The sequence below is a fragment of the Manis javanica genome, chromosome 3 (assembly GCF_040802235.1).
Source record: "Manis javanica isolate MJ-LG chromosome 3, MJ_LKY, whole genome shotgun sequence".
In the NCBI taxonomy this organism is placed as follows: domain Eukaryota; kingdom Metazoa; phylum Chordata; class Mammalia; order Pholidota; family Manidae; genus Manis; species Manis javanica.
This window is the reverse complement of record NC_133158.1, coordinates 37,240,153-37,262,093: the sequence shown is the minus strand read 5'-3', so window position 1 is coordinate 37,262,093 and position 21,941 is coordinate 37,240,153. Positions and strand designations below refer to the sequence as shown.

Genomic DNA, 21,941 nt, shown 5'->3' with positions numbered 1-21,941 from the left:
AACAAATTTACAGTTTTGGGCAGAGGATCGGCAAACCACCAAGGAGTCCAGGGCTAGTGGCAGCGGAGTGCTTGGCGCCTCTACACCCACTGTGACAAAGGGAGGGACCGATGGGAGGACGCTGCAAGGATCCAGTGGTGGGTGGTCCTGGCAAGAGCAGTGACCCAGCAGAGATGAAGCCCAGAGAATAAGTACCCGAATTGCCCCCCAGCTCTGCCCCGCTTCCTGCTGGGGTCCCTGTCATTCTCTCTTCCCCAGCCTCTGCTGAGGAGTCTGGTCAGGAAGCAGGGACATGGCCGCTGATGTAATGCACTGCACCAGTCCGCCTGGGCTGAGGACAGGAAAGAGAGGGGAGGAGAGTAGGCCTGGAGGGGGTGGAGCAAGTCCGCACAAAGAATGTGAATCTTCCTCTGGCTTCCGTTAAAGGTTTCCAAGTTACCCTCCAGAGAAGCTGTTCCCGTTTGCATACCTGCCGGAGGTGGAAGGAACGCCAGTTTCCTTGAATCCTTCCTGCCACTGATTTTGTCACTTAGAACTTTGTCGATTTGATAGGCAAAATTACAAGGGCCTTTGATTACTAGTACATTTAAACTTAAATATGTGCATACGGAATATGTATGTTCTGACCATTCACACCTCTTTTCAAGCAGAGTGTAATTAAGAGCAGGCTTTGGAGTCCGGCAGATTCAAAAGTTCCAGCACTGCCATTTAGCATCTCGTGCTTTTTGGCAAGTAAAACCTAAGCCTCAGTTTTCTCATCTAGGAAGTAGTATCATAGGATTGTGAGGTTTACATGCAATAATAGTTAAAGCACTAGCATGCTGCTTGGTATGTCATAAGTACTCTGTAAATATTATCTGTTTTACTATTTTCCATTATTTTCCTATTGAGGCTTTTTCTCATCACTGTACCAATCTTCATGTAAAAAGGATAGAAAGAAACCTCTCTGCCATATAGAAAATGTTTTTCTAGTTTATTAATTACTTTTATTTTTATTATAAGTTTTGATACACATAATTTTTTGTAAGCTTGGACAGTCTTTCTATTGAAATGTTTTTAAATGTTTATATGTGTTTTTCTTTGCTTTATGTTTAAACAAGACTTTCCCTCACTGAGATACATGCACCTTTATTTTTTGCATCCTTTTTTAAGCTTACTTTTCACACTAACTCTTTATTCTAGCTGTAGTTTATTTTGGCGTGTGATGTTGAGATAGGGATGTAAGCCATTTCCCACAGACAGACCCCCCCATCACAGCAGCGCACACCGATGAAGCTGTCCTCTTGTCATTGAAAAGAAACGCCACCTCACCTTGTGTGTGCTGGGCTCTTCCTCTGGCCTTCTCCTTTTGTCCGACTTTTGAGATTCGGGTCTAAGACAAGCAGTCGCTCAGAGGGCCTCAGGCCTTCCTCAGGGTGGTGAGGGGAGAGCCCTTGGGCTTCCAGCCCCTCAGATTTGCTCTGTGCCACCCCCCTTGCTCTCACCTCTCTCTTCCTCTCCCCTTGGCTTCTCTAGGTCTTAGTAATAAAAAGAGCTGCCATTCATTGAGTACCAGCTATGTCACAGGCACTTGGCGGACATCCGGCCTCCTCACGCAGCCCCACAGCTTCCTCACGTGTGCTGCCTCATGTGTGCTGTGCGTAAGGGGCTGTAGGTGGGGCAGAGTGCCCTGCAGGGGGAGTGGGGCAGCAGAGGAGGAAGCAGGGCCGCTGTTGTCCAGGCCCCTCCATGCTCATCTTCTGAACAGGCCACTGCCTCTCCTCAGCCCGGTCTCTCCTCCAAGGCGATGTGAAAGCACAGGACCCACAGGGTAAAGGCAGTTCTCATAGCTTTGCTGATGTTGCTCTTGATGGTCTGTCACGGGCCTTGCCCCTGGCCTTGGCGCCTTCCCTTGTCCAGTGCGTATCATTTAGTGAGCCTGTCATCAGCCCTGCTCGGCAGGCAGGGAGGTTCAGTGCCTTGCCCAAGGTCACACTTGGTCTGTGATGGAGCTGGATGGAGAATCTGTGTCTCCTTACTGCCTGTCTACTCCCTATTCTGCCCCACCCACTTGGGGTGCTCTTCTCCACCCCAGCTGCCCAGCGTCACCCTTCAGCTTCAAGCTCAAAAGATATAACCTCTGCAAGGCCTCTTCCAGCTCTGCCGAGTGTGCAGGACCACCACAGGTGGCTGTGCTGGTGGGATACATGCCAAGCAGGCAAGCTGGGGCTGACACCAGCCTCTGCACCACTCACTCACTGGGTGGTGGGCCAGACAGAAGGAGTGCTTTTTGTTGAATCTTCCATGCAGAGGGAACATCTATATGTGTTAACAGTGTCATCCTGCTTCTGTTTCCTCCAGCACCTTGATAACACACTATGAGGACATGACAGAGACAGAAGTGTTCAGGGCGTGGGGCTGATTTGCATGGGGAGGCAGCCCAGAGAGGACAGTGTGTGCGGCTCCCCACTGCCGCCTTCTGCTGTGACCCTAAAAGTCTGAGGCTCCCATCTTGGGGTTCTCTGGAAGAAGGAGGGCATTGCCTCCTGGAATTTGCTTTTCTGGTTGGAAGGAGTCCATCCATAGTCCACAGTGACTGTGCCAAAGGCCATCTAACACGGCCGCTCGGGACACAGTAACTCTGTGCAGCAGCAGCAAGGACAGCCAATCCCAGGTCTGGTGTCCTAATAATTGTGATTCCTGCCCATGTGCTGAACACTTAGTATGTGCCAGGCACTGTTCGGACTTTTAGTATATTATCTCCTTTAATCTTCACAGGTACTTTTAAGTGTATCTTGTTTCTCCTAAGAGACAGTGAACAACCTTAGTTTCAGGGAGTTTAGGTAACTGCCCAGCTGCTAAGCGTGAGAACCAGGATTCAAACCCAAGTTGTCAGGTACCAGACCTTTGAGTCTTTCTGTTATGTTGCCTCTCAGCTCCATGACTTTACCAGGGACTGGCAATAATGTCTTGTATTATGTATAATGCATTTTTTTCATAGAATTTCCTCTTTGGTTAGCTCATTGGAACTTCACAAGCAGTTCATGAGGTCACAAGACAGCAGTTCCATCTTTGTATCATGAATGAGGAAACTGAGGCCAAGAGAGGTTGAGAGCTTTGCCTAAGCCCACGCAGCTTAGGTGTGGCAGAGCAGAGCCTACCATCAGCTCTCCTGAGCCGTGATGCCCTGTGGCCTGGGTTCTTGCCCTGGGGGTTCCTCGATGGTGTGTGTTAGGGAGGAATCCAGGCCGTTTCATTGTCCCTGGTACTTTGTTATACCCCTCATTTTTAGTCTGTTGGGCCTAGAAGAGCTGGAGCTGTTGCCTGCCTTCTCCTCCCGTAGCAGTGACCCTCGGGGTCCAGGGCAAAGCAGCAGGCAAGTGTCTGCCTGGCCATGATGAGCGCGAGTGCCACAGGTGGGTTCCTTTGCTAATCTTGGCTTCAGTCTCTGTGTCTGTGAGACCATGGCAATGATAGCCTGAAGTCTTTTCCAGCTTTAAAATATGATTCTCTGCCGTTTCAGGTGGAAAGAGTGGTCTCAACAAAGTAGGGAAAAAGAAATGGAATGTAAGTTGCTGCTCCACCAGCTAGCATCAAGGCGACTTACAGCCAGATCCATGAAATGCATGCAAAATTGTTAATGATTAAGGACAGTTTTCCAGGTTACTTGTTCATTCCAAGACCTGCACCTACTGTAGCCCTCCACCCTTTCATTTTCTAATCTCCCTAATAAAATCCTCTGCCTGCAGTTTTAATTTTCCTAGGGAACAAGCTGATTTGTCATTTACAAGAAGAGAGAACTCTCTGGGGCTGGCAAGGGCTAGAAACCCAACTCAGACTCACAGGCCTGTGTGGAAAGGGGGCATTTACTGGCTCAGTAAGTGGTGAGCCCAGGGTCGGTTCCCAGCTGCAGGGGTGCGGTGGGGTGGGGTGGTCCAGGTATTGAACCGGGGGGTGGGAGGGGGGGTGGGGGTCAGAACCTGCTGGGCTCCTGAGTGCTTTGCCCGCCCTTTCTGGCTTCATTCTTAGGCAGATTGTCCCTGTGGTGGCTTAGAGAGCCCCTGGTAGGTCTGTTGTCATCTCCTTTCACTTTGCAATCCCAGCCACTTCCCCAGCACTTGTCTCAGGATGGAGGCTTGTGAGTCTGGTCTGGGTCAAGAGCCTGTCTCTGAACCAATCCTGATGGCAGAGGGATGGAGTTCTCTGACTGGCCCAGGCTAGGTCTTGTGCCCCTGAAGCTGGGGGGTGGAGCCCCACTCTCCTGCATCCTGAAAGGAGTACTGAAGTGCCAGTAACAGAAAAGGGAAGGAAATGATGGTGGGGCATAAGCCACAATGCACTTGAGTAAGGAACATTCAGAAAGTGCTTAGATTTTTATGCATCCTTTTCACCTAATTTTTTTTACATCTCCGCAACCTGACGAATTCTGTAAAAGCAGGCATGATTGGTGTCACTGTTTTATAGCTAAGGAAACTGGCTTAGAGAGGGTTAAAAGCACTAAATTACACAGGTAATAAGTGGCAGAGCTGAATTTCAAATCTGAGATTTCTACTTCAAGATCCACCACCTTCTCTTTATGAAAGCATTCATTAGGTGTTTTAATTACTATTGCATTTTTAGAAGCCATATCATCAAAGCAGCTGTCTTGCAGGACCTGAAAAGGTCTTTGTACAGCAAATCCTTGTTGAAATTTTATCTTCTATAGAATGATTTGACCTGCTGGGGCACAGTACACACATCAGGCATGTTTTATAAGAGGAAGCCCAGCTGACAGAAGTACTTTCATGTGGATACACACTAAAAATACCCAATATTTTTGTTTTATGCTGGTAATAGATATCATTATATGAAAATTAGAAAATGCAAACACATTAGAGGAAAATAAAAACCGCTGGTAATCCCATCCTCCAGAGTTCACAAGTTTAACATTAACATTTTGTCATATATCTTTCTTGACTTTTTTCCATATGGGAAGTACATAAAATATGCTCTAATTAAAAATGAAATCACAGTTCATATCTTGCAGTTTCACCAGCATTTTTCCAAGCCAGCAAATGCAGTTCGCCAAACCTTAGTTCTAAGGTTGACACAGCACCCCATGCATGGGTGGGCTCCCATTTCTCTAGTCAGTCCCCCCCGGGAAGAAGCTAGATTGGTTCCAGTCTTTTGTAACGTGAACTGTGCCAAGATGGGAATCCTTAAAACCAAATTGTCATGAACATCCTTAATTGTTTCCTTAGGGTGCATTTCTTGAAGTGAAATTGTAGTTTCAGAGTGTTTGTTTTTAAAGCTTTTCATTTGTCTTGCTCCCTCCTCCAAAATGTGGCCCGATCTCTGTTCCCATCAGCAGCAGACTGAGTGCCTGTTTCCTGCATTTAAACAATATACTGGGTGGTATCTTTAAATACATACATAGATCGTCAAGTTCGTAGTCCAAAAAATTTATTATCTTGTTTAATTTACATTTCCTTGATGACCACTGAGGTTGACCATTAAAAAGTCATTGTTAATTATACTGAAAGCTTCTTTCCTTGCACTTTTGTTTTATACAAATCTGTGAATTCTTTGAGTGTTTTTGTATTAACACGTGGTTGAATAACTGGCTTGAGTGTTGTACTCGGGGGACAATTATCAGTGATTGGACATTAACCTGAAGGGACATTTATGATCTTACAAAGCCACTAGCCCTGATGCCTGTTTTAATTCCATGTCTTAAACAGGGGAATCAGTGCATTAATATTTCAGCTGATGCCAAAGGTCATCCATGAGATTATAGCTACCCTGGAAGGCAGATACAAAGTCCAGGGTGACCTTGATAAATTGGGCAAAGAGACTTACAAAACTGATGAAATATAAGAGGGAAAGAAAATGCAACATGATCTATTTAGGGAACAAAAGCCAGCCCCATAGTGAGATTAAAAGAAAAAAAAAAAGGCCTGGAGAAAAAAAAGCTGTCTGGACGCTGGAGCTTCATCAAAGTGACCTCCAGCTGCCTCTGAGCCGCCCCATCACCTCAGTGAGGAGAATGCAGCCTAAGCGCTGTGATCAGCTCCAGTGATGTGCGAGAGAGTCAGGAAATCTCACCTTGCATTTTGCATCAGTTAACCTCGAGTTAGTGAATCTTGTTCAGTGATCTCCAATGATTCATTTAGCAAATATTTATCGTGTACCCAACTCTAATTTTGAGGTGACTCTTAAAACTGTGGCAAATCCAGTTTTCACAAGAGAAGAATAATGACAATGGGAAGGACTGGGAAAAGGAATCATTATGGTTGTTTAGCCCCAGGAAAGAAAGCTGAACAGGGACAACCAAGAAAATGGGGAGGCCCTTTTACCCCTGAGGTATCGTGAAAGAACACACACAAGCCCTGTTTTACAGCTCTGCAACGATGGTAAGTCTATCGTCACGACATGGAGCAGGTACCCTCCTCTCTCTGGGCCTCTCTTTCCTCGTCTGTAGGATGGGGATGATGATCTTACGGGTGCTCTAGTATAAAATACCCTAAGTCTGTGATTTCGAGACCTGATATTCCCCAGGGTTCGAGGGAAGATTTTGTTTCCCTTTAAACCCACCAGGGGGCGCTGTGACATCACAGCGCTGTTGTCTGGCTTTGCCTGGGAGGCGAGGCGGAGGACCAGGTCCTGGGTGGCGCGCTGGTGTCTCTCATGGACAGTGTGGGGACTGAATCAGCTGTCTTCTGAGTCCCCTTGCAGCTTAGCCACTCTTTGACCGGCCCCCACCCCCATGCTTTGGGGCCAAGCCGGAGCACCCCCCATGGAGGGCCTGGCCTGGGCTGTGGGGCTTTGCATCTCTTCAGTGTCCGGCTGTCTTACCGTCTTGGGGACAGGGACAGGCTTTGACTGGCTCTTACAGTCTTGAACATGTCTCCCGGATATCTCTGCTTGTTCATGCCTGTGTCCAGATGTGGGGTGTATACAGAGTGCTCTGCAGGTTCATCCTCACCCCAGACAGGTGCTCAGGCTTGTGGGACCCTACTGCCCCCAGTCCAGGAAGAAGATGGGCCAGGAGGGGCATCCTCCTCTGTTGCCAGCTTACTCCTTTTCCCCTCCTAGTGACTACTGAGACCTCCTCTCAGTGTCGCAAGTGCCTGGAAGCCTGGTCACCCTTCCTGGGCACAGCCCGTCCACGATTGCTCGCCTGTCTCCTGGCATCTGTGTCCCTTCCTCTTGGGGCTCTTAGTCCCGGGTGGCCTGCCCTGGCCCCGCCTTGTCTCTCTTCTCCTCTGGTAGCTCTAGTATAAAATACCCCAAGTCTGTGATTTGGAGACCTGATTTTCCCCAGGGCTCAAGGGAAGATTTTGTTTCCCATTAAAGCCACCAGCCTGTGAAGTGCTTCCCTCTGTAACTCCGTATTTTTTAAGAATTTCAAAGTTACAGAATACTTGCAAGGGTAATTCCCATGTACCCCTCACTCAGATCCCCCCCTTCGTTAACATTTTGCCACATTTAAAAAAATTCCCTGTATTTGTGTATATAGTGTATAGACATGTAATGTTTTCTAAACCATGCAGACACAATTCTCGTTTACCCACACTCTTCAGTGTGTACTTCTTAAGAACAAAGACATTCGTTTCCAAAACCACAGGACAGTACTCAAACTCAGGCAGTTGGTGTTGATGCAATGTTACATACTGTATTCAGACTTGGGCAAGTGTTCCCAGTAGTGTCCTTTTTAGGGAAAGAAACAAAAGGATTTGTTTCCCAGTTCACTACAGGATCACGAAATACATTTAGTTGTCATGCCTCATTTGTCTCTTCTATTGTGGAAAATTCTCCAGTCTTTCTTTGTCTTTCATGACCTTGACATTTTTGAAGGAGAGGGGCTTGGGTGTGTCTCATGTCTGCCAGGGATTAAATTCAGGGTCTGCATTTCTGGCAGGAGTGTCATAGACATGCCATTGCATCTTCAGAGTTCATCAGACCATGGCTGTCCTCTTGGATAAAGCTTGGTTTACTTGCTCGCTAGTTCCACATTCAGGTTTGGATCAGTCCCTCTAACCACTCTCCTAGGACCCCGTTGTCATCCCATGGGGGTCTGTCCCACAGCTGCTCATGTCCCACTTCCCCACACACCCTTGGTTCCTAGTCTGTGCCCCCGCTGGGCCTTGCATTAAATTCTTGTTTCTGGTGTAGGCATTTCTGATATTCAGATCCGTCTAGACTTGGCAATAGATCCATCCTTTCCTGCCCTGCCCACATATGTGTATATTGCATAAATACCTGCCCAGAATCCTGTTGTGGATTCTCTTGGGCTTATCACTCAGTGCTTATCCTGCTCCTCAGCCTGTGGAGCAGACTTCCAGAATGGTACTATTTTCCTTTTTATGATTTTACAATATAATAATGCCTTTAACGATGTTAATAACAGGAGGAGGAGGTGGGAGAATAACAAAAATTAGTAAGGTCTGGCAGAAGCCCCACAGTGTCCATGATATACCAGTGCTAGGTGCCGTTATTATTCTACAGAGAAGGAAGAGCAGACGCATAGCGGTTAAGTACCATGTCCAAGGCCATATAGTTGATAAGCAGTAGAACTAAGGAAAAGAAATAATTTAGGATTATGAGAGGTGGTTAAAAAGCAGGAAAAAATCCTGCTGATTCCAAGCATCACGGAGCATTGTTAGTGATGTGTCAAGGGAAGAAACTGGACAAGGGTGAGGCCTTGGTGGAGATGTAAATTTGGAGGCCATTAGCATAGAGGCAATAGATGAAGTCTTTGCAATCAGTGCAGAAATGGTGTGTCAAGGGCTGAGTCTTTGGAAGTGATCACATTTAGGGGGACAGGAGGACAGCAAACGGGGAAGTTTGGGTCATGATGGAGGCTCTTTTCTCTCCCCAAAGGGGATAGGTTCTGGGTCTAAGAGGCAGAAGATGGGAGTCAAGAGTTCAGTCAACACACATTCCTCTCCTTTCTCCTCTGGGCCAGGCACTGTGTTAGGTGCTGGGAACATAGAGATGAAGAAAATCACCTTGCCTGTCAATGAGAGTTTGTAATCTCATGAATCTTACTTTATTCTTATTTTAGACTGTAGATGAGTTGTTTTTAACGCCATTGGTGTGCAAGGCACATTTATCCAAACTGTCTCCAAAGCATAGAATATCAGTGCTAGAAAGAACCTTGGAAATCAGCTGTTCCAGCACCCTCACTTGTTATATGAAAAACTGAAGCTCAAGAAGCCAAGGGGCTGACCATTGCTTTGACAAGTAAGTTGCCGGCTAAGTCTTCTGGCTCCCAGATCTTGTCATCCACAGTGTGAGTACTCTTGGCCAGCTTACGGGACATAGCAGCTGAGCAGATTCTATTAGGAACCAGGCTCTCTCTGGAGGTGCAGAGACCCCAACTTTGGGGAAGTCAGCATCAGATTGAGTAGAGGGCTGGTGTTGGTCTGCTTGCCCTCGGGAACTCCTGCATCCCGTGGGATTCTGCCTGCCGGTTCTGCATTGCCACCCACCACATTCCTGCCACATCCCAGGCTCCATCTAATCTCTTGGCTATTTCAAGTGTCTCTTGAGCATTTCCAGTGCATTTTCCTCTAGCCCCACCATTTCTTTTAATGTCATGCTTGCTGTCATGATCAGCTAGAGCACTCACTTCTTCCTGTTAGCTAGTCAACTCATGCATTTGATCAGTTCTGCCTCTGGGTCATCTCTAGAATCCATTCATCTCTCATTTCCAGTGTCATCACCTACGTTTCCCTCACCTGAACCATTGTAATGCGCCTTTCTTTTTTCCAATTTCATTAATCTCCTTCATTTGATTTTTGCACAGTGCTGCCAGGTTCATTTAATCCTGAAGTCTCAGGACTGTAAGGGATTTTATATGCTGCATTTCCCAAGTACCCATCTGACATTGTGTTGCATAGTGTTCCCATGAATGGTCATCCAGCCCATTTCCATTACATTTTAATGCATTGAATTTCAGTTTAAACAGATCTATTATAAAATTATTTGAAGTGACATATTTTTATTCTTTTATATACTTAATTTGTGGGTGTAATTTCCTCTTGAATCTCTCTGAAGGTGTTAATAAGTTTTTCTAAGTTCTCTTTTGTTTACTAGATGAACTCTTCCCTTAGAGGTCAGATGCTCTGCTTTTGCTCACCTTTATGCCTCTTCATGAGCCTGGCTGTCCTCAAGTGTCCTGTGAGTCTTCATTGTTCTTTCACAGTTATAAGGGTAATACTAGGCCGCTCATATTTAGAGACTGGTGTGGGTCTCTTCAGCAGTTCTGTGGTCACTGTTGCACCAGCAGGCCTCTCCCATGGACACGACTCGCTGCTTTGCATGGGGAATAGGGAGCTTTCCCACAGTGTATACACGGGGGAAGAGCAGGGAGAGAACTCAAGTTGGTATGTCTCTGCTATTCAAAAGGGGTATAATTAACAAAAATGGGATGGGTAGGATGTTTTAGTATTCTTTTACATATAATAGGCTTTCAATTATCACTAAGATCATTCAGCTTCTAAAAATTATATGTTTTCTTATAGAAAATCTATTTTCCATGTAATATTTCTTCTCAGAACCCTCTGGATCCTTGTTCTGATTTGAACACTTGCTGTCTAGTCCTGCTGTCCATCTTCCATCCCGAGATTTATTCTCATGACATTTCTCTCATATTTCTTTATTTCCCATGTCTTCTTTTTTGGATTTCTTGATAACTTCCTTAAGTAACTCTCTCAGAATCTATGGATAGTAAAACCATTAAAGTCCTTACATGTCTGAAAATGTCTTTATTTTGTAATGATAGTTTAGTTGGGTATAAAATTCCAAGCTTAAAATAGGCTTACAATTTTTAATGCAATTTTCAATTCCTTTCCTGCAATCTACTGTTATTAATTAGAAGTTTGATGATAATTTGATACTCTGTTTCTTGTTCCTTTATAGGTGACCGGTTTTTTTTCTTTTCTCTGAGAGCTTTTAGGATCTTCTCTCATCCCTTAGAATTCTGAAATGTCATGAGAATAGGCCAGGTGTGTCTTTTATCATTTATCTTGCTTATATGCCCTTTCAGTATGAAGATTCATGCTAACTGCCAGGCCTGGGAAACTTTCTTTGTTTGGCTGTTTATTCTCTCCATTTTATTGGTTCTTTTTGGAAGTCATATTTCTAGACTTCTCACATTGGTTGTCTATATCTTAACTTTTCTCTCTTTGCTTTTGCTCTGTAGACCTTTCCTTGACTTTTTATTCCAGCCATTCTGTTGAATTTTTACATTTCAACAACTGAATTTAAGCTTCAAAGAACTTTTTAAAAGATTAGTTGATTTTCTTATTAGATTATTCTTATTTTAGGGATGTAATATCTTTGGGTCTTTCTGAGGATAATAATTAGAACTTACAAATTATCTTCTGTTCCATGAAAGGTCTGTGTTCTGCCTCCTTGCTAATGCACAGAGTTCTCCCTCATTGCTAAGACACCTTCTTCCTACACTGCTATCGTTCTTATGTTTATTTTGGCTGAGGGGTTATCTGTTCCTGTGATCTCATCTGCTTTCCATGTTCCCATAAAATTTATCTAAACCTTCGAAACTTTCATTTTGACAGTGAAAAAAATTTCCTTCATTTGACAGGAATTTTGGAGGAGAAGGAGGACAATGAGTAGGCTCAGTTCACCACCTTAAGTTATTCCCACCTCTCATTTATGAAGAATATTTTAAAACTGTCTTTGATATTTATTATTCTGAGACAAAATGGCAGCCAATAAAAGTTGCTACCTGGATATGACTTGTGTTATTTCGAGTGAATTTGCAGCATAGCTGGTCTGTAATTTCTGTATGTTGTTATCCTGAAGAGGCCTAAGTTTCACTGAAGAGCCAGAAAATGTCCTGGTCTCTAGGAGGTCTGCCAGATTCCCTGCTTCAAAATGAAATTCCGAGGAATAGCATGGAGAATAGAAATTCCCTCTCCCACTGCCAGCAGTGACCCTGTAAGTTCTGGAAGTCTCTAGAAACCTCTGGGCTCAGCCCCTGGCCTCTCTCTAGCTCACCTTGCCTCTTTTACATTACAGAATAAGAGCATAGCTGAGGAACAGGGGTCATAGTCTATGGGTCTCCTCTGTTCCTGTGATCAGAGCATTCTCAGACTTCATTAGGGGATTTTGCCAAGAAGACCCCATGGTTGTTATGGGGTCTTCTTGGTGAAATGCCCAGATGAGGAAATACAAGCACATTATAAAAACACTAGAGAAGATCAAACTGTTAACAATGGCTGTGTCTGAGGGGCACAGGCACACAACTTTCCCTATACTTTATCCACTCCTGTGTTCATGGGATTTTAGCTGCATAATAGTCGTGTGGGTATTATAAAGGAAACGAGGATTAGCATGGCCCCTTTCCCCACAGCTGGCCCCTGGTCCCCATCCAGCCTTGCTTCCCCCTCCTTTCTAGAGGGACCAGTTATCTCACCCCCCTACCTTCCTGTGGGCCTCAGGGCTCTTTTATATCATCAGCTCAGTGAATACTGAACCCACCAGTGAGTGATGGAACTAGTGAGTGAACTTTGTGTTTCTGTCCCTTAGACTATGTTTTTCCAGACTTGACTGAGAAGGCGGGCCCCATAGAAGACACCAGCCAGGGCCAGGAGATGCCAAGCCCCCCATCTCCCTTGCCCAAGATGAACCTGGTGGAGCCGCCCTGGCATATGGGTCCCAGAGAGGAGGAAGAAGAGGAGGAGGAGCAGAAGGAGGCGGTGGAGAGGGAAGAGGAGGCGGAGGAGGGACTGCTGCCTGTGAGTGGACCCCAGGAAGCAGCTCAAACTCAGGCCCATGACTTTGCTCCCACCAGCAGCAGCCAGGCCCCAGGGGCCTCCAAACACAGGCATGAAGATTCTGGGGACCACGCTTACTCTGGTGTGGAGGTGGGAAGCAGCATGGAGCCCAGCCTGTTACCACCCTCTGTCACCCCCGGTACAGTGACCCTGGGGGGTCAGGACGTCGTCAGCCGGGAGGCAGGGGGCACAGTGCTGCCGGCCACAGGGCATGGGGTAGAGTTTGAAGCCCCTCAGGAGGCGAGTGAGGAGGCCACCGTGGGAGCCACGGGGTTGGCGGGCAAGCAAGGGGAGGCGCCATCCTTGGCTTCATTCCCTCTAACGGAAGCTCCCAGCGGGGCTGAGGCCCCCGACGAAGACTCCCTCTATCCTGGAGACTCAGCCCCTTTCCCACTGGCCCCCCGAAGCATGGAACTGACACCTTCCTCTGCTACTGTGGGGCAAGAAGACCTCAGCCAGCAGCCCCAAGAAGGGCAGGCTGCTGAAGTTCAGTCCAGAATACCCTGGGATTCTACTCAGGTAGAGTTGGGATGCATGTGGGCCTTGGGGCTGCACCTTTCCCTGCGGAGCCCAGTCACCCTGGCTGCACAGAGTGCAGGGAGGGTCTGCCCCTCCACATGTGAGGCTCCTCTCCAGCATGCGGAACCCCAGCTGCACTGTTGGGCTGCACACCTCCCAGCCCTGCCACAGGTGGTCTCAGCACACTGCAGGCAGAGGGAAAAGCCTTGGAAAAGCTTGGTGCCCTGGCCTGGTTTTGTTGAGGCGCTACAGCTGCCACCCTTGGCCTTCTCACTGCTTAGAATAGTGGCTGAGAGTTGGTGCCTGAGCTGTGCTGTCCCTGCATGCTTCCCAGTGCCCAGCCCTGCACGTGCAGCTGCCTCTGCTCTCCTCAGTCCCTGCCTGGTGCAAATGCATGCCAAGTCAGCGCTCACACCCGCCAACACAGACGGAAGGGAGAGTGGGTCCAAGCTGTCGGCTGCACGTCAGCCCATAGGCATATTTTCGTTTGGCCTGCAGAACAGCACAAACAAGTTTGCCATTGGAAGCCTCTAGCTGGGGTGGGCCCTGGGCAGTCTGGCCTCCTCGACACAGTCCCTACTTCCTGGGTGTCACGCCTGACCTCTCCCTGAGACATTCTTTGCTTTGTCCCTGAGGCATCTGGATTTGTGAACCTTGGGCTGGGTCCTGGGCATGCCACCTTGCAGAGGGTCTGGGTGTATCACTCCCACTTAGCTGTCGCAAACCTACACCTATCCTGCACCTTCTAGCTTCTCCAAGTGTTCCTACTGATGCTCTCATCAGATGCCCTCCTTATGCCCCGGTGACAGTCACCCTTCTTTTCTTGTCATCATACAGGTGATCTGCAAAGAGTGGAGCAACCTAGCGGGGAAAAACTACATCATTCTGAACATGACCGAGAACATAGACTGTGTGAGTGCCGAGCTAGGCCGGGCACCAGCCGCAGGGAAGGTTGGGAGACAGTGGGGGGCCAGCCCAACACAGGGGTCATGCGGCACCTGCTCATGTCCAGAGAAGAGTGCTTCCCTACAGTTAGCTTTCTTGGGGCTCTTGCAGTGCCCCCGACCTGCATAATCTTTAGGAGTGGTTTTGTTCATGTGTGCAATGTCTTATCTCTGAGGATATTGGGAGAGCTTTTTTAAGTTTTTTTTCCCCATTTAGATTGCTTTCCATTTGCTACTTTTTGTCTCAGTTTTCCCACGTGCACACTCCTCAAATCTCTGGTGGCCTTTGTTCAGAACTGTTTGAGGAGGGCCATGAAAGAGGTTTGAGCTGGGTGATGGGGTTTATTAATGCAGCGCCTCGGGAAGGTGGTGTGGCTGAGCCACTGTCAGCACTTACAGGTCCTTCCTCCAGGGTTATTAGATGTTCTGGAAAAGGAACTCCTGTCCTCCTGGGAGGCAAAGGGCAGTTTGCCAGTGTTCTGGGAGCCAGGGTAGGGAGAGGGCTGGCATCTCAGTATGGAACATATGTGCAGAGGTAAAGTCACTCCCCTTCCCACAGTTGTGCCCAGTGTCCTCCAGGTCAGAGACCATCTATTTTACCCCCTTGAAAGAATAAACGTCCAGTCTCCTGCCAAGAAGAGGAGACATTGGTTGGCAGTGGAGTGTTGAAAGGAGTTAGGGACCCAGGTGCTTCCTAAGCAGATTTCCCAACAGTTCTCCTGTCTTGAGTACCATTTTCATCCCCTCTTGCAATGCTGCTTATTTCAGAGCATTTGGGGGATTCAATGGTATAAGACTGATAGCTTCTCAGCTTTTCCCATTTTGGCCCAGGATTCAGCTCTTTGGGGCTAAATCAGGAAATTCTAACTCATCCGTCTACTTCCAGTGTCCAGGTTTTGTTGCTGTTCTCTCCTCTTCTTTCTTATTTTGTTTTTCGTCTTTGCGGTTTTAGACCTTGAAAAAAATTCTTTATTCTTTTTCAGTGGGTTTGGGGGAAAAGAGAAAGTACATGAGTGTGTTTAATCCAGAAGTGACCAGTGAAGTGGCTTTCTTTTTTCCCAGCATCATTATGGACAGGTGGATTTGACCCTAATTGATGTATTTTAATCCCTCGTGGCCCTTCTTATGGCTGCTCAGATTCCCTGCGTTCGGCCGGTGAAGCCCCTTTGACTTGCCTTCTGAGGCCGTTTGGCCCACCTGTTAGTGTTCGGTAGGTTCCTTACTTTCCGGTGCAATAAGATGCTCCAGGCTCATCTTGTATGTTCCTTCCCCCAGGCAATGGAAGCAACATTTGTCCACCCTCGTGCCTGTTATTGGAAACTGGCACTCAGAGTTATCAATATGGCCACTTCGGACTCTTAAACTTTTGGTATGCACACTTGAACAGTAAATTCTAAAGCTAGTATCTCTCATCTCTGTCCAAATGACACATAAACGTGCTTTCATTCTGCTTCCTGTTTTTGTCTTCTTTGTTATTCTCATTTAGTATTTGATATCCAATATCCACCTAATTATACTATTATTTTTATGGTTTCTTTCTGTTGTGGTAAAAAACATCTAACCTGAAATTTGCCATCTTAACCATTTTAAGGTGTATAGTTGTGTTAAGTATATCCACATTGTTAAGAAATAGATCTCCAGAGCTTTTTCATCTTATAAAACTGAAACTCTGTCCCTATTAAACTTCCCTCCCCTCTTAGCCCCTGGCAGCTACCATTCTGTTTTCTATCTCTGTAAGTGTTTCTCTGGGGACCTCATTTAAGTGGAATCAGACAGTACTTGTCCTGTTGTGACCGGCTTATTTCAGTGAGCAGAATGCCCTCAAGATCCATCCACGTTATAGCCTGTGTCAGAGGTTCCTTATCTATTGAGGCTGAATAGTATCCATATATGTATAGATCATACTTTGTTTACTCATTCATCAGTCATTGGATATTTGGGCTGCATCCACTGCTTGGCTGTTGAGAATAATGCTGCTATGAACATGAGTGTACAACTATCTTTTCAATACCTTGTTTTCAGTTCTTTTGGGTGTATACCCAGAAGTCAAATTGCTGGATCATATGGTGATTCTATGTTCAGATTTCTGAGGAACTGCCATTAGTTCTGTGCAGTGACTGTACCATTTTACATTCCTTCCAACAGGGACAAAGCTTCCACTTTCCCTGCATCCTCACCAATGCTTGTCATTTGCTATTGTTGTTTTTTAATAGTAGCCATCCTAATGGGTATGAGGTGGAGTGTCCTTAGGGGTTTCATTTGAATTTCTCCAATGATTAGTGATGTGGAGCATTAGTCTGTATTATTAATAGTCAATACTTATTTTGTTTTATCAACATAGTTATTCATTTCTTTGCTCATTCATCTTCTCACATCCCCAGTCCTTTCTTCTGGATTTAGGTTCCTTTTTCCTGAAATAACATCCTTTAAGTATCTCTTACTGCAAGGTTATCTCAGCATCTGTTTGTGTAAAAATGTCTTTAGTTTCCTCATGTTCTTCTTTTTGGTAACTTTTTATTTTGATATAATTTCAAACTTATAGAAATAATGGCACAAAGAAATCACATGTATCTTTCAGCCAGATTCACCAATTTAGAGTCCGTTGAAGACATCATTCCATTTTGCTCCTACCTCTAAATACGTTAGCATATATTTCCTCAGAACAAGAATATTCTTTTGGACAACCACAAAATATTCTTTCCAATAACAGATACCAAAATCAGTATATTAGCACTGACCCAAAACTAATCTATAGACCTTATTCAGATTTCACCAGTGGTCCAGTAATGTCCATTATAGCTTTTTTCCTTCTGGTTCAGGGTCTAATCCAGGATCACACATGGCACTTAGTTGTCATGTCTCTTTAGACTCCTTTAATCTGGAACAACAGTTCCTCAGCCTTTCTGTGTGTTCAATAACCTTGACATTGTTGAATAGTATAGGAGTAATGGTAAATGAGAAATGATGGGACTATACAGAGAATACATGTTCAGAAAAAGATAGGGTGAAAAGTGTTGACAGTTTCTCAGGGAAAGTCTTGCAAGATAGAGCTTCAGTTCCAAGGATCTGATTCTCAAGATCTGGAAAAAGTATTGCAGACTCACTGTTCTCCTATTTTACCTGAGATATCATTGATAATATATACAGAAGAAACTGCAAAGAAGCCTGCAAAGAAAATCCAGGAGAGGAAGCAGAAAGATAAAGTAGTAAATCAGAGATAATGTCTCTGAGTTCTAGAAGGCAAAAGGAAATCTTTGTAGTGGAGGTGCAAGGACCTGATCCTTTGCCCAGCACAACAGAGAAAAGCAAAACAGCATGAAAATGCTGCCCATCCTATAGTGAGAATCCTGAAAGAGCACCTCAGCACAAAGGACTGGATCACCAAGGTCTCAAACAGCTGAGTGAGGGATTAATCTTTCATCTGAGGGCATTGAGTTGTCATTACACATACTTACACAGTGTGCACATCATACACATACTTATGAGCAGATGTTGCAGGCTATCTTGTACTTTCCTGACTTTACCCTGGAATTAGCCCTTTCTCCAAGGAGCCCTGGTTCCTTTTGATGAAGAAAGGTATTTAGAAACCAACATCTGGACTGTAGGTGTGCTCGTGGCTACTGCAGTGTCATTGCTTCTAGGCCCTTTTAGAGGAAAAGCTGAGAGATACACAGCTATACAGATATGTATACATAATGCATGTGCATGTATACATATGTGTTTATATATGTACGCATACATATTTAAAACAATGAGTTCAGTGCTTCCATACCCCATCCATCACCATCAGGTTCTTCCTGCCTTGTTCTGTGCCTTGTTTGTATCAGGCTTTGCTCACATAATCCTGTCTCCCCACATCCTCAGTATATTTACTCATTTGTCCAGTTCTAGAATACACAAAGTAGTTTCAGAATTTTTAACCCATATCACTGCAGCAACAGACATATTAAGTAAATGTCAGTATTTATTTGCAGTCTCTTTTATCTTTTAGACTACTCAGAAGTTACCTGAGTTAGATTTCTTTCCCCTTTGGGTATAGTTATATATTTGAAATTTAATTAGGTTTGTTTGATTCTGTTTGTGTTCAATTTCAGTTTTTTTCCCTCATCCTTGTTTAATTTTTTAAGTATGTAAATTGTTAATGTGGTTCTAAACATCTGTATGGTTCAAAAATGTAGAGAGGGTGGTGGAGCCAAGATGGCGGCATGAGTAGTTCAGTGGAAATCTCCTCCCAAAAACATATATATTTATGAAAATACAATAAATACAACTATTCCTAAAAGAGACACCAGTGGATACAGTACAACAGCCAGGCTACATCTACATCTGCAAGAACTCAGCATCACACAAAGGGGGTAAGATACAAGCCCCGGCCAGGCGGGACTCTAACGTCCCCCCCACCCCAGAACCTGGCGGGAAAAAAGGAGTCAGAACGGGGAGGGAGTGAAGGCCCAGGACTGCTAAACAACCAGCTCTAGAAATCCGTACCCGGAGCGCAAACACAAGGTGCACGGGGTGCTGGATATTAGAGAAACGGAAAAGCAAAACCTGTGGGCGGGTCCCTGCAACTGACGGCCCTGAGACAAAAGAAAAGCAAGTGCTTTTGCAAGTCTTAAAGAGACAGGGACCCCACAGCTGGACGAAGTCGTCCCGGCACACTTAGCCAACAGCTGGGAATCCTGGGGAACTTTAGGCGCCCTAACCCCCTGGGTGGCAGTGCGGCTCTGAAGCCCCTCACGGCACTAAGCAGCCTGCCAGTCATTCCCCCAACTGGGACAGACACCGACACACTGGCCCAGTAGTGGGAGAGTGGCAGTGCGCGTTGGGGGCAGCGGCGCCAGAGGGGACTGGGAGCAGCCCATGTGAGCCCGTGGTGGCGGTGACCGAGTGGCCCAGGAGCAGCCTGCACATGCCAGCGGCAGTGGTGCCAAAGGAGCATGGGAGAGGCCCACGCGCACCTGCAGTGGTGCCAGAGGGAGCAGCTGTGCCTCTAGCAGCCGACTGGAAACCCATCCCGATGCACAGCCCCCTGGGCCAGACCCAGAGGCCGCTGCTGATACACAGCTGCCCTACAGGGGCGCCGCTATTGCGGAGGAGTGCACCCAGCGTGCCTGTCACTCCCTGCAGGGCTCTGCACTGCTCTGACGGAGACCCCACCCACAGCAGCTTAGGGATTAACCCGGTGGCTGCTCCAGGAGTGCGGGTAACTGACACAGGCAGTGGAGAAGGGCAAGGCATCCAGCAAGCAGGAAAGGACTTTCTTCTCCCAGATGACACACCCGCAACCTGCCTTCAGCCACTGCTATCACCATGAAAAGGCAGAAAAATTTAGTCCAGTACAAAATAGTCCAGACAACCCCTGAGAGAGGATCTACAGAGACAGACCTAACCAGTCTCCCTGAAAAAGAATTCAAAATAAAAATCATGAACATTCTGCTGGATCTGCAGAGAGATATGCAAGAGCTAAAGGAGCAAGTACAGAGGGAGACTACAGAAATAAACCAATCTCTGGAAGGACTTAAAAGCAGAATGGACAGGACGCAAGAGGCCATTAATGGACTAGAAACCAGAGAACAGGAACGCATAGAAGCTGACGCAGAGAGAGATAAAAGGATCTCCAGAAATGAAACAATATTAAGAGAACTGTGTGACCAATCCAAAAGGAACAATATCTGCATTATAGGGGTACCAGAAGAAGAAGAGAGAGAAAAAGGGGTAGAAAGTGTCTTTGAAGAAATAATTGCTGAGAACTTCCCCAAACTGGGGGAGGAAATGGCCTCTCAGACCACAGAAGCACACAGAACTCCCATGACAAGGGACCAAAAGAGGGCAACACCAGGACACATAATAATTAAAATGGCAAAGATCAAGGACAAGGACAGAGTATTAAAGGCAGCCAGAGAGAGAAAAAAGGTCACCTACAAAGGAAAACCCATCAGGCTATCATCAGACTTCTCAACAGAAACCTTACAGGCCAGAGGAGAATGGCATGATATACTTAATGCAATGAAACAGAAGGGCCTTGAACCAAGGATACTATATCCAGCACAATTATCATTTAAATATGAAGGAGGAATTAAACAATTCCCAGACAAGCAAAAGTTGAGGGAATTTGCCTCCCACAAACCACCTCTACAGGGTATTTTAGAGGGTCTGCTCTAGATGGGAGCACTCCTACAAAGATCAGAGAACAAAACACCCAACATAGGAAGAATGGAGGAGGAGAAATAAGAAGGGAGAGAAATAAAGAATCATCAGACTGTGTTTATAATAGCTCAATAAGTGAGTTAAATTAGACAGTAAGGTATTAAAGAAGCTAACCTTGAACCTTTGGTAACCACAAACTTAAAGCCTGCAATGGCAATAAGTACATATCTTTCAATTATTACCCTAAATGTAAATGGACTGAATGCACCAATCAAAAGACAGAGAGTAATAGAATGGATAAAAAAGCAAGACCCATCTATATGCTGCTTACAAGAGACTCACCTCAAACCCAAAGACATGCACAGACTTAAAGTCAAGGGATGGAAAAAGATATCTCATGCAAACAACAGAGAGAAAAAAGCAGGTGTTGCAATTCTGGTATCAGACAAAACAGACTTCAAAATAAAGAAAGTAACAAAAGACAAAGAAGGACATTACATAATGATAAAGGGCTCAGTCCAACAAGAGGATATAACCATTCTAAATATATATGCACCCAACACAGGAGCACCAACATACCTGAAACAAATACTAACAGAACTAAAGGAGGAAATAGAATGCAATGCATTCATTCTAGGAGACTTCAACACACCACTCACTCCAAAGGACAGATCCACCAGACAGAAAGTAAGTAAGGACACAGAGGCACTGAACAACACACTAGAGCAGATGGACCTAATAGACATCTACAGAACTCTACATCCAAAAGCAAGAGGATACACATTCTTCTCAAGTGCACATGGAACATTCTCCAGAATAGACCACATACTAGGCCACAAAAAGAGCCTCAGTAAATTCCAAAAGATTGAAATCCTACCAACCAACTTTTCAGACCACAAAGGCATAAAACTAGAAATAAACTGTACAAAGAAAGCAAAAAGGCTCACAAACACATGGAGACTTAACAACACGCTCCTAAATAATCAATGGATCAATGAGCAAATCAAAATGGAGATCCAGCAATATATGGAAACAAACGACAACAACAACACAAAGCCCCAACTACTGTGGGATACAGCAAAAGCAGTCTTAACAGGAAAGTATATAGCAATCCAGGCATATTTAAAAAAGGAAGAACAATCCCAAATAAATGGTCTAATGTCACAATTATCGAAATTGGAAAAAGAAGAACAAATGAGGCCTAAGGTCAGCAGAAGGAGGGACATAATAAAGATCAGAGAAGAAATAAATAAAATTGAGAAGAATAAAACAATAGCAAAAATCAATGAAACCAAGAGATGGTTCCTTGAGAAAATAAACAAAATAGATAAGCCTCTAGCCAGACTTATTAAGAGGAAAAGAGAGTCAACACAAATCAACAGTATCAGAAACGAGAAAGGAAAAATCACGATGGACCCCACAGAAACACAAAGAATTATTAGTGAGTGCTATGAAAACCTATATGCTAACAAGCTTGGAAACCTAGGAGAAATGGACAACTTCCTAGAAAAATACAACCTTCCAAGACTGACCCAGAAAGAAACAGAAAATATAAACAGACCAATTA

The 21,941-nt window shown here is 45.4% G+C and overlaps 1 protein-coding gene across 4 annotated transcripts in view; it reads left to right on the top strand.

The window, feature by feature from the left end:
• The window catches only part of PODXL2 (podocalyxin like 2), a 40,623-nt gene that overhangs the window by 7,732 nt on the left and 10,950 nt on the right, over positions 1 to 21,941 (top strand). For all 4 annotated transcript variants that reach the window (XM_037024045.2, XM_037024044.2, XM_073231153.1 and 1 more), the window contains 2 exons: positions 12,517 to 13,283; positions 14,121 to 14,195. In XM_037024045.2, coding sequence (XP_036879940.2) covers positions 12,517 to 13,283; positions 14,121 to 14,195 — 842 coding nt within the window. The remainder of the gene's footprint in view (positions 1 to 12,516; positions 13,284 to 14,120; positions 14,196 to 21,941) is intronic.